Genomic DNA, 12,230 nt, shown 5'->3' with positions numbered 1-12,230 from the left:
GGCATAAATATACCGTTCACCTTCACAAATAAAAAAATTTAAAAAAGTTAAAGAAATCTTGCACCCCATGTTCATGTGTTTTGTTTGGTTTCTGTTTCCATCAGGACAGTTTTCCCGCCAGATTTGGAGGGATCCACTTCGTGAACCAGCCCTGGTACATCCACGCTCTCTACACCGTCATTCGACCCTTCCTCAAAGACAAGACCAGGAAGAGGGTAAGCCCAGAGATTTGTGGCTAGTCACAAAACGAGGAAGGAAAGATCTCCGTGCCGTGAATATTCGTGGAGGCCAACCGAACTTTATCGGACAAAGTATTTGCGCTTCACGTGTACGCAGAATATTTGACATAGCGAGAAGGACGACGCCCGAGATGCCCGAACTCGAGGCGCCTGTCGGTTGCCATTCGGAAAAAGGAGCCCTTCCCCTTAGCTCCGCCCACCCGCTCTGTCTGACTGGTGGCTGCTGGGAAAAAAAAAAAAAAAACGTCGCTAACTTTGTAGTACTTGGGATTTTTCCGTGAATGCCGCCAGCAACATCCAGCTCGTTCAATTCAACACTGCAAATAAGAGCTTTCATCGGCGGGCCGTATTATCTTCATTATTCATGTTTGCAACTGAAACGGTTGGACAAAAATGTACGCGTATAAAATCTGCCTCAGTCTACGTATCGTTTTCCACCCGCAGATCTTCATGCACGGTAACAACCTGAACAGCCTCCACCAGCTCATCCACCCGGAGATCCTGCCGTCGGAGCTCGGCGGGATGATGCCGCCGTACGACATGGGCACGTGGGCTCGGGCGCTGCTGGACCACGCCTACGACGAGGAGACCGACTACTGTCCGGAGTCCTACACCCTGTCGGTACAAGACCTGGAGAGAGACCTGGAGAAGAACCTGTCCCCGAAAACCATGAAGAGGTCAGCCCGTCGCTCGTTACCGCCTCCGCCGCTGTTTCATTCGCTGTTCGTTCTGTTTTTGAAGCTTTATAAAAAAAAAAAAAAAATTGTCGATCTCTGATAGCTTTCTTTAGGAAAGGTGTTGTTTTTTTGTTTTTTTTACAACTCATCCGACCAAAATATTCACAGCTGAGCAGAGATTTTAAATCACAAACGTTCTGGTGAATATAGATTTTATTTTGCAAGCCAATCGCAGCGTCTATAGATAGAAATGTGAAAAATGAGGTTCCAGTTGGCCGCACGGATCAAAACACTCGCAGTAATCCCCCTTATTTAAACGTCCTACTGGGTATTCAACAGAGCGTCAAGCTGTGAAAACTTTGCATAATTACGGTAAACAGGCTCGACGGTAACGGAGCTGACGTGTAAATTGAATCCCACTGTGTTCTTCGCGTGAACTGATTTATCAAACACTTCAATCGTTTCTTCATTTTGCAGAAAACAATAGCAAGTAATGACCCGTGTGCGATCCTCGTTGGTCCAACTGGGGGGGGAAAAAAAAAGAAGCAGAACGATAGAAAGAGGTGAAAAAGTAAAAAAAGGTTCAAAAGTAAAATAAGTCTGAGATTATAAAATAGAGCAAAAATACTGACAGATTAAAGACGGAGCTGATTGATTTATGGACATTTCCTCGAAGACGCTGACGCCGAGCTTGCGTTTTTTTGTGCCTCTTCCAGGTCTCAGTCGGTGGTGGAACCAGGAGTCCTGAAGCGACCGGACAAAGTCAAGAGCGAGGAGGACAACATGCAGCCGCTGCTCTCGCTGGACTAAAAAAAAACAACAACAACAACCCGGTATCTCCACGCCGCAAAACACACTTTGACTTTACCTGCGCACACGCTGGAAGCAACACCTGGAAAACAAAACACTAAAAAAAAACACGCCGTCCTTCCGGGAAAAACGCGCCGCTGTTGGATTTCTCTCGAAACTCAAAGGAAAAAGCAGACGCCCCGAGACCGAAGAGGGGGAGGAGGGGGGGAGAGGACGTTTTCCTTTTAGACCGAAGAGGGGGGGCGTCCTAAGAGCTACCCGAAGGTGTTCTAGATATTTATTTATTTAGTTATTTGTCAAGTGCCAATTCCGGAAACTGTAAATTAACGTCTTTAAACAATCCGGTGATTGAGGGACGGATCACGAGCAAGAAAGACAACAACAAAAATGTTGAAGGTGCCATGTATATATATATGTATGTGTACATATACGTATATGTACATATATATGTGTATGTATATATATGTGTGTGTGTGTGTGTGTGTGTGTGTGTGAAAACAGTGTTTCCCCCTACAGCTGTTTAGCATATAGATGACGAGGGTTGTGAAAAACTGGAAATCTTTCGAAGAGAGGGCTTGGGCTCACAACTCCCGAGCTGCAGGTTTGGGAGTTTTTTGTACAGTAATTTTGGGGATGTGGTTGAGAGACAGCAGATAATGAGCTCGTTCAACCCTCCTGGACCCAAACAGGCAACTGGGAGTTTACTGGGAGTTTACTGGTTTCTTCTGGGTTTTTTTGGGGCGTCTTTCCTGTGAAATCAAAGTCTGAACTTTTCGGTCTCGCTCCAGTTATCTCTTGGAAAAAGCAAACCCCCCTTTACGGTACGAGCCGGCTCTATGAATCATCTGCTTTTCCCCCTTTCGGCCACTTCTCTCTCCCTTTCTGACCCATATGTTGCAGAGTACAGTACTTTGGTCCGCCATTAGGACGAATACAAAAGCCGCAGGCTCTTTTTTGAACAACTGGCGCTGTTGTGCGTTCGTCTGGCGGAAGACGACCAAAAGATATATTTTCCGAATCGAGTGGTCAGCCAGACGATGTAATTTTATAAAAAAAAGAAGAAAAAAAAAGCAGAGAAAGGGCAAGTTTATCATCCTCTCCCCTGACTTTTGTGACACATTTGTTTTGTATTTTGGGCAATAATAATCTTCTTAAAAGTCGAAACATCACCACGGCAAATCTTTCATTTCATGAAGCGTATTATGAGGTTTTAAAGGACTTATTCCGGTATGATTTGCATGTTTACTAGAAAATCACTTGTACATTAATGCACTGTTATTGGCTGGTTATTTTCCGCTACACACCCTAAGATAGAATTCATGTTTTCCTCGTTTGAGGCTGCAGTTTTATTTTCGTTACACTAATTTATGCAATTTTTTTTTAAAATGCAGCTGAAAATTCAGTATTTGCAGTTTGAAACTTGCGAGCTTCCTCTTGGACGTCCTATCGCGTCCTACTCTCAGTTAATTATTTGCAGATTTGAATGAGACGTATTTAAGCGTCCGCGTACCATCGTGTGATAAGAAAATGACTTCAGTACTGCCAGTCCGTCAACGGGTTAACAATTTCCTTCGTCTTTTGAGCGCATACGAAATCTCAGCAGCCGACTCTTAAAGGCACCCTGTGGAGTTTACGACCACTAGAGGCACTAAAGAGTTGTTGTTGTTTTTTTACCTGAGTTTACTGTTGCCATGACGACAGAGGTTCCGCGTTTACGACGCAAACCGTGCACGTTTCGCGGTCCACATTCCTGCCCGTTAGTTCGGCACGACTCCGCCGATTGAAGTTCGCGAACGTGGAGCGCAAAGACGAGCAGTGATGTAGCTACATGGAGCAACGAAGAAGAAGAAGAAGAAGAAGAAGAAGAAGAAGAAGAAGAAGAAGAAAAAAATGTCTGGCAGGAAATACGGACACAAATTTGAAGTGTTCAAAACATTGTAAGATTTTTTTTTTTTTTTTTTTGACAATAAAACTCCACAAGGCCCCTTTAAAAACGTCAGAGCTTCGCAACAGCACCTGAACGCACCACGCCTGCAGACATTTCAAAATCAGCTTTTTGGTTAACGGCAATCATTTAAATATATTTAGCCATCAATGACGCGCAGTTATAAACTATTTCACGCCAGGTCCAGGCCGGCAGTAAATGTGCTCAAAGCACGGTCGTAAACTGTTTCTGCAACTATTATTTTTCTGTACAGATGTGTCGAAAGACTTAAAAGTTACGTTCACATTTTTATTTCAGATTATCCATATTTAAAGTACCGTATTTTACTATCGTCAGATTTCAATTTAAATTCAGCAGTTTGACAGGCTGCTGCTGCAGTGTACATATATTTAAAACGATGCTTTTGATTTTGATTTTTTTTACTTTATGCTGACTTCCCATAAATAGGAGGAGGGGGGCAGGGGGGGGGCGGTGGGGGTCGAAGGCTGGCAAGCAGACAGCCGAGCGGATCGCGGAGAGGCCGGCGGGCAGGAAAAGCGTGAGGTGGCCGGCCGCAACCAGAGCAGACAGCTGGAATGTTAAACTATCACACCAGCGTACACGACATGTCAACCCCACTTAGGGGCGCTGCGAGGCGCAGAGTCGAGCTCGACTCCCCCTCCTCCCCCCGCCGCCGCCGCCGCCCCCCTCGGCTCAGCGCTGTCCGGCTCAACTGAAGTTGTAGTCGTGGTTACAGAGATAGAGGCAGATAACAACCAGAAAAAAAAAAACCTGCAGAACTTCTCCGGTTTAAACCTCCGTGTTGCTTCTTCTCCTCCACGTAACGTTTCCAGGCCGTCAAACGCAGACATTTTTATCGAAAGCCACTCGCGCCGTCTTGTACGCGAAGGCAAAAGGTGTTAATGCCCCAAAAGCGACGTGGTCGTGGTTAAGGAAAAAGATCGCAGTTGGAGGGTCACATGATCGCCGTTCGGTCGGAGTCGGGCGCAAAAAGGTCGTATTTTTGGATTACTTAAAAGAAATCCGCGTTGACTGGCGTTTCATCCCGGACTAAAATATCGCTCTCCCAGGTGAAAGTCCCGCGTCGGTTCCCTCCAATCATCCCTTCGTATTTTGTCACATGATCTTTTCCCACCTGCGTCGTCACATTACCACAACAACAACAACACATGCGGCGTTTTGTGCGTATGTCTTACGTTGCGTTCAGAATTTACTCAAAAATTTACTTTAAAAATGGCATATTTTCAACTCTTTTCAACAAATTTGCGTCCTTTGTACGCGGCCCGGCGAGAGTTTGACACTTTGCATTGACTTTGTACGTAATCGGGAATAATTCAAGTGTTCCATATTTATCGTACAAGAACTTGGCCTTTATGTACGACGTGTACAATCAACAATTATTTAAAAAAAAAACATGAATACATGAATATCTTTTTTCATAAGAATAAAATGCCGTCGAGCCGATCGGTCGTCAAACGCTAACAAACACTTCGATAATACATCGCTGAGCTCAGATTTGAACGTACAACAGTTTCCCCTTCAAATACAAATCTTTACGGAGTCTTTACAACTTGCGGCATCCGTGCTAACCTTCACGGATCCGTCGCAGTTTGTCACCAAGTTAAACCACAAAAAAAACAAAAAAAAAGACATAGGTATTTCTCTTCCTTCAAGTCCGGTGGGCACCGCAGACCCGACGGGCTTTAACTGGACAATCACAGCTCAGGAAATACGTTTCGCAAAAGTTCCCACGAAAATTCAAATCTTCGAAAACCTCCTTTTTTTTGTTGTTTTGTTTTCTTTATTTACTTAAGCAAAAACAAAAACAAAAAAAAACGCTCTTTGAGTAAATAAAGTTCAAGCCGGACTTCCGCGATAACGACGTCGAACGCCATCATCTCCTCACGTGAGAGTAAAACGCTGATGATTGCATCATTAAAAGTCATTTTGAGGAGGAAAGAAAACCCCACAGAGCACGTTTCTTTGACTCCATTCGTCGAAGGCAGCTCTCGTTCTTTCTTCCGAAGAGATTCGTTGGGCTCGGTGTGGCCCGGCGACCTCCGGACGCTCGCCACCGTGGCAAAAAGCTAATGGGGGGATGAAAGTGATGGAAAATTACACCGGCATCATCCCGGCGAGCCGCACAATTCCGGACGCGTCGTCCGCCCGAAATGGAGGTTCGAAGAGGTTCGAAGAGTTTGAAGAGGTTCAAAGAGGTTCGAAGAGTTTGAAGAGGTTCGAAGAGTTCGAAGAGGTTTGAAGAGTTCAAAGAGGTTCGAAGAGTTTGAAGAGTTCAAAAGAGTTCCGAAGAGTTCCGAAGAGGTTCAAAGAGTTCAAAGAGTTCGAAGAGGTTCGAAGAGAAAGAGTTCCGAAGAGGTTCAAAGAGTTCGAAGAGGTTCGAAGAGTTCGAAGAGTTCGAAGAGGTTCGAAGAGTTCGAAGAGGTTCGAAGAGTTCAAAGAGTTCAAAGAGTTCGAAGAGGTTCGAAGAGTTCGAAGAGTTCTTCGAAGAGTTCGAAGAGTTCGAAGAGGTTCGAAGAGTTCAAAGAGTTCAAAGAGTTCGAAGAGGCGGCGCTGCAGGAACCAGACCGGCTGGACGCTTTCACTGGTGAAAAGCATGTGGAGTTAAAACATCTTCAACATATAAATGATGATGGTTGTTTTGTGAATCACGTCAACTGGAACAAAAATTATCTGCAAAAACAAAAAAAACAAAAAAATACAACTTTGCTGGAGGTTTTAGAGGATTTTTAACAGTGAATTTAACTCATTTAAGATCTATTTGGAATCTTTTTTTTTGCGATGTCACTCCAAAGCGTTGAAGACTTTATTCGTCTGTTTCAGTGGAGAAATGTAATCATCCAAAAAGCAACGTTAATGTTTAGTTTTAATCGCATAAGATGCAGGCCATATGCATTTTTTTATCATTTCGACAACTTGTTGTCGCACGTTTCATATTTTGTTCGCGTAGAACAAACAAACACTTCCACACAGTTAATTAACAAACAATGAATCCACATCGATTATAAATCACTTTAGATTTGAAGCCACGAGTCCTCCGATCCCCCGACGCTTCCTCCTCAACGGGGATATGAAGATGAATATTTCAAATCATCCAGTCTGCTTTTCTTAATAATTACATTTATATTTGACAATTATTCCTGTCGTGTGTTCGCAATGAGGTCAAAAATAGCAAACTCGTGACTTTCATGCCGGACGCCAGACGACGTTTACAGCCGCGTCATCGCTTATAAGAGAAAAGAAAGAAAAAAAAGAAGTTATTTAAAACAAAGTTTCAAGGATATTCTCCCTGAATTTAATCTGGAGTTTCTCCGAATTGTCTGATATCGGTTTTCTTCCCGGTGACGAGGATGAACCGTCCGAGCGCGACTGTTCTGAAATGGAAAAATTATCGTTTGGTCCGATTTGTCCGTTTGGTGTTGAAAGGTGCTTCCGTTCTCGGCCCGGATCGAACTGAACAACCGTTCAGGTGTAGAAAGAAAAAAAAAAAAAAACACTTTGAGGATGTTTCAGATTTTTTTTTTACAGGAAGTTGAAGCCGGCTTTTAAACACTAGAAGAAGAAAAAAAGAACCGAAAGGCGTCGCGGTGGCGCACCGAGGGACGAGACGAAGTATCTTGACAGTAATTTGGACGAAGGAATCAAACGTTAACGTAAAATGATGAAACGAAAGTTACGATTTATTTTTCAACATTTAAATCGGAGGGGTCGCGCGAGGTCCCGTCGCGCTTCCGCCAAAAAAAAAAAAAAATTTCATCTCGAAACCAAAACGGACCGGATCGAATGTTTAACGGAAACACGAACCTCGGTCCGGACTTTCAGGTGTGAGAAACGCGCTGCGGGTTATTCTGTCAAATCGTATTCAAATAAATGACCGAATTCTGCCGTTTATCGGCCTCTTTTCTACGACTCCGCCGAGAGAGCATCGGTTTTAATGAATCGGTCGCACGCCGGTGGAGGTGGAGGTGGAGGTGGAGGGTGGAGGGGGGCGGTGACGTGCACGTCAGAGAGACTGTGACAAACTGTGGGTCAAAGGTCACACCAGAAGACACCTTCCGGTAGTGTTTTTGGTTGGTTTTTTTCCCGCGCAGTATTCGATATATTTTTCACACGTTATAAAGCAGTTGATTAATTCTGTAAGACATCCGCGAGAAGAAGAAACACACACACACACACACACACACTAACACACTCACACACACTCACACTGTAGATGCTTCCAGTTGTTAGGATGCAAAGTTTACATCTGTATACTGCTTGAATTTAGCTCAACTGACTCTCACTCGGAGCGTCCTGCAGGTGTCGCCGATTATTTTTAAGCGTAAGAAGTCGCTTCGTTCTGTTGTAAAAGTATTTTTTTTTAAAAAGGAAATGAACCAGTTACAAAACAGGTCGAGAGTTTTATTTCTATTACAGATATACTTTATCGGGTGATGCGTTGCGCTTTACCACACATGCAAGAATTTTTGTACGTTTTTTTGTTTTTTTTCTTTTCTTGTCAGTATTTTATTAAGATCGCTGTCAACCTCGTTTATTAACACGGGTGTCAGATTGTTCTTTGTCGTACGAAGTGCAAACAGGACTATTGAGATCTGTTTTTATTTAAGGACTTCAGCATTTCGAATGTTATTTCTGTGTTGTTGTTGTGTCTTTCCGACTGATTCCTGCATCCAAGTATTGCTGGATACGTAACAGACGCTGACAGTGCAGATGTCTTTCGGGTTGAAAAAACTAAAAAAAAAAAAAACGCCCAGGAAGCCGTCACGGAGGTCCTCAGCGATCTCAACAGATCTGAACACAACGCAGTGAGCCAACATTTGATTTACACAGCTGAACATTTAGTTTAATGCAAACGCATAGATTATTCTTTTTTTTTTTACCATTCTCGAACAAAGTAAATGCACGCGTGTAAAATCACACGTGACCACATACGCGTGATTTTTGCACACGTGAAACGTAAAACGTGAAATGCTGTGCTTGCTCATGGGAAATGCGGTTTTGGAACATTTTCATGAGGAAATGTGTGAAAGCCATGTAAGATTCCCATGTGAGATCATGGGATCACATGTGAGATCATTGGATCACATGTGAAATCATGGGATCACATGTGAGATCATTGGATCACATGTGAAATCATGGGATTACATGTGAAAACCATTAAACAAGAAGAAAAAAAGAAGATAAAACAAAGACGTGATGCAAATCAAGTTTTTATTTTCAAACATGCAATCTGAATATACGGACAAAACCTCCATGGAAACTTCAATGACACATAAATCAGGTACTTCATTTGCATAGAATTAATTCACCGGTCTGTTTCCATTGAACAGTTTTGTTTCACAAATTTTCCAAGAACTGTTTTTTCTGGCGGATACAGATGCAACAATTTCAATTTGCGTGCTGTTTTAAAACGGTATGATTCGACACACTTGACTAAAAATGTTTTCAAACTTCACTTTGGTAAATCTGCAGTGGACCTCCATGATGGCTCCCCGTGTGGTGACCAACATATTTGACCATGAAAATACGGAAGCTTCCACACTTGGAGCGACATTTATCCGAGGACGGAGTTCATAACCCAGATTGTAGAAAAGAGGACGTTAGTGTTTATTGTAGAAATGGGACACATGCATTTTTTTTTAATTTTTGCTTTTATCTGGTTCAAATATTTGACACTAAATGATGTACAATAAATATCCACTGCTTTTCTGTGCCTCTGAGTTCGACAGGCAACCTAATCTGCGCTAATTTACCTAATTTTGTTTTCGTAGTTAATAGCTATGTAAAACTGTCGGAAACTGCACTGTACAGATCAGTTTAATGTTCACATGAAGAGTTTTGTTCCAAAGTCAAGAGATAAACAAAAAAAAACAAAAAAAAGAAAGAAATCTCTGCAAATAATGTCTGTCATGGAAAAGGTAAACGACTCGATCATCTTTATCTGAGTTATTGATCAGTTTTTAGGCGCTATTTTTCACAATAAGGCTTCATCTTGGAATTGAACTCACTGCAGACGTTGTAATGACTTGGACCAGCAAAGTTCATTTCTTCACGGACTTTGACTAATGTTTGATTTATCTCAGCCAAAGCCACTTCTTCCATCAGAAATCTAACGTATCCTTTCTTACCATTGAGTATTTGTGCTTTGAAGCCGTTGGACACTGAATGAAATTTTTTTTTTTTTAATGGTTGATAATTTACTGAAAATGAATGCATAGCTTGGAGTTTATTTATTTGATTTTCATATCACTGTTCTTTGATTGTATAGTTACAGTAGGAGCTGTAGGGAGACCAAACTACAACTGAATTGTGAAGTTATTATGGAAAGCCAGTATATTATAGGAGCAAAAAGCTGTTCAGTTAGCAGGTGTTAAATGTATTGTCAAAGACAATTTGCTGAAATGCATTATGTAAAATAATTAAAAATAAATATGGACACGCAGAGATTTTTTTTCTCACTGGTCACATTTCACTTGTTTTTGTGTCTTTTCTCGCAACTTTGCTTCGATAATAATAATAATAATAATAATGCAGCGTTTCATTGGAGTTTGAGAAGTGGCAATTTTAACTGGATCTGCAGGGAATCAATAATCAGGATGCATTTCCTAGAAATAAGGCTGGGGCTCAAAATGCGTACCTCCATTCGCACACTTACTTGTGTCGTAAAAGAAGGGCCCTTTAAGAGAAAGATTCCTCCTCTGTCCTCATTGGTGGAGCTCAAGTCACGTGACTTCTGGGAGCACACTGGTCAGCCGTGCTGCCACCAGCACTTATGCTAGCAAGCGTGGCTTCGGCCTTTCCGATGAATCCCTCTCCATCTGTTGGTGTGACGCCTCGGAGGAGCTTTTGCTAGTAAGTGACATTGCTCACAAGTATTGTTTTGCCACGTGTATGAGCCATATTTTTGATGCTTACTGTTATATTAACTCTATTTGTTAATATTGTAGCTGGAGCTATTGTTGCTTTTGCTAATATGTACGAGCTAAAACCTAAGGGCTTTCTTTATTGTCATTTCAGTTCCACGGGATCATGGTACGTAAAGAAACCACGAGTGCTAAAGACATACAAGTAAAGGTGAGTCAATTTCCTCCCGAGTAGACGCAGTAGAGAGGACGGGAGAATTATCGTCCATATGAATTGTTGCAGATACCTCAAAGAGAGACACCGAAAATGCCCCTAAAAATATCAGCAAATATTTATTGAACTTGTGACACAAAAACTGCATTGTGGTGAATTTTTCTACATATTGCACAACAGACATTCTCCGATTTTTGGAGCATTTTTTGCAGCCTGAAACATCACCGATGATATTTAATTGGCTACTGAAACGAGGCCGAGTCAAACCGTGTGATTACATTATACACCTCTGCTCTACAATTCACACAACGGGTAGACGCTCCCTTCAGGAAACATTCAAATTCAAAATCACTCCCCTCATTACAGTCTGATGAACTAAAACACAAAAATAGTCTCTCTAAATGAAGTAAATTACATTTTTCAGAGCAAACCGGTGTATGGATTTCTTTATTTATTTGATCTTTCTGTGTCCTAATGAAGTTTCCAGAGTGCAACAAATACAACAAACTAATATCTACAGTCTTTGTACAGCATCTGAGTGAGAGTCATGTTTGTGTGCAACTGAAACACAACTGTGAAAATTACAACTCCAAAAATGTGTTGCTGTCTTTGTTCAAATGACCTTATCATGCATAAAACATAAGAAATCATTAGCAAAAAAAAGTGGTCCTTCCAAAAGAACCAAAAAAAAACCCTCAAACTGTGTTTGTCGTGGATGCACATTTCTTCAAAAACAACTTTAATTGAATTCAATCTTGTTGGTGCAATTAAAACAAACCCACCATTTCATCCGCTGACTTTAAAGCTTTCAACATTTTCAGACCGTTACTGCAGGTTTGATTGCTAAAACAACGTCAGGATAACTCATTTACGGTAACTGGTGAGTGAGTCGAACTCAGAAAATACAAAGTGAACACAAAAACCCTTTTACAAATTATGTACACATTAAACCGTGAAACTGCAGCTTGTGCAGCAAAAAGGAAACTTCGGATACAGAACCAAACAACCCAAATCTGACATTTAGATTCTCCTTAGAGGGTTAGAAAACCAGCAAATTATTGTCACGCTCCGGTATTTACGAGAGCTAACATTGCAAGATAGAAAAAAAACGTCTTAAGATCCAGCAGATGGCTGTAAAGTTAAAGAGCGACAAAACACAAGCCACTCTAGAAATATCACAATTCAAGGGTACCAGAAAACGTCCGGGATACACGTGTAAATTCTCAAACAAGAGCTGAGATGGGAAGTTTCAGCTCGGCACAATAACTTTTTGACACCGTAGTTTCAGACTCGTATTCGGATATATGCAGCGGTCGCAGTTGTGGATTTGTACGTCATAGCAGAGTGAACTATTGGCCACGTCTGGTTGGACTTTGGTTTGCGCCAAAGGGCGGGAGCAGACTGAGGTGTAATACTTTTAATTAAAGCAAAAATAAATTCCCGTCACGCTTGCATCCGCTTTAC

General features: G+C 41.9%; 1 protein-coding gene across 50 annotated transcripts in view; it reads left to right on the top strand.

Moving 5' to 3' along the window:
- The window catches only part of clvs2 (clavesin 2), a 30,201-nt gene extending 23,116 nt beyond the window's left edge, over nt 1-7,085 (top strand). The window contains exons 3-8 of one of the 50 annotated variants that reach the window (XM_069725297.1): nt 105-215; nt 684-916; nt 1,633-5,858; nt 5,907-5,944; nt 5,994-6,021; nt 6,067-7,085. In XM_069725297.1, coding sequence (XP_069581398.1) covers nt 105-215; nt 684-916; nt 1,633-1,726 — 438 coding nt within the window. In that variant the 3' untranslated portion in view covers nt 1,727-5,858; nt 5,907-5,944; nt 5,994-6,021; nt 6,067-7,085. The other 49 variants (XM_069725294.1, XM_069725296.1, XM_069725329.1 and 46 more) reach the window with 49 other exon arrangements.
- The last annotated feature ends 5,145 nt before the right edge of the window (nt 7,086-12,230 follow it).

Source organism: Brachyistius frenatus, unplaced genomic scaffold, assembly GCF_029030835.1.
Source record: "Brachyistius frenatus isolate BFR_SWC_R1_liver_20210118 unplaced genomic scaffold, ASM2903083v1 Contig_418, whole genome shotgun sequence".
Lineage (NCBI taxonomy): Eukaryota > Metazoa > Chordata > Actinopteri > Embiotocidae > Brachyistius > Brachyistius frenatus.
Note: the sequence above shows the minus strand (reverse complement) of the source record. Positions and strands in the feature narration are given on the sequence as shown.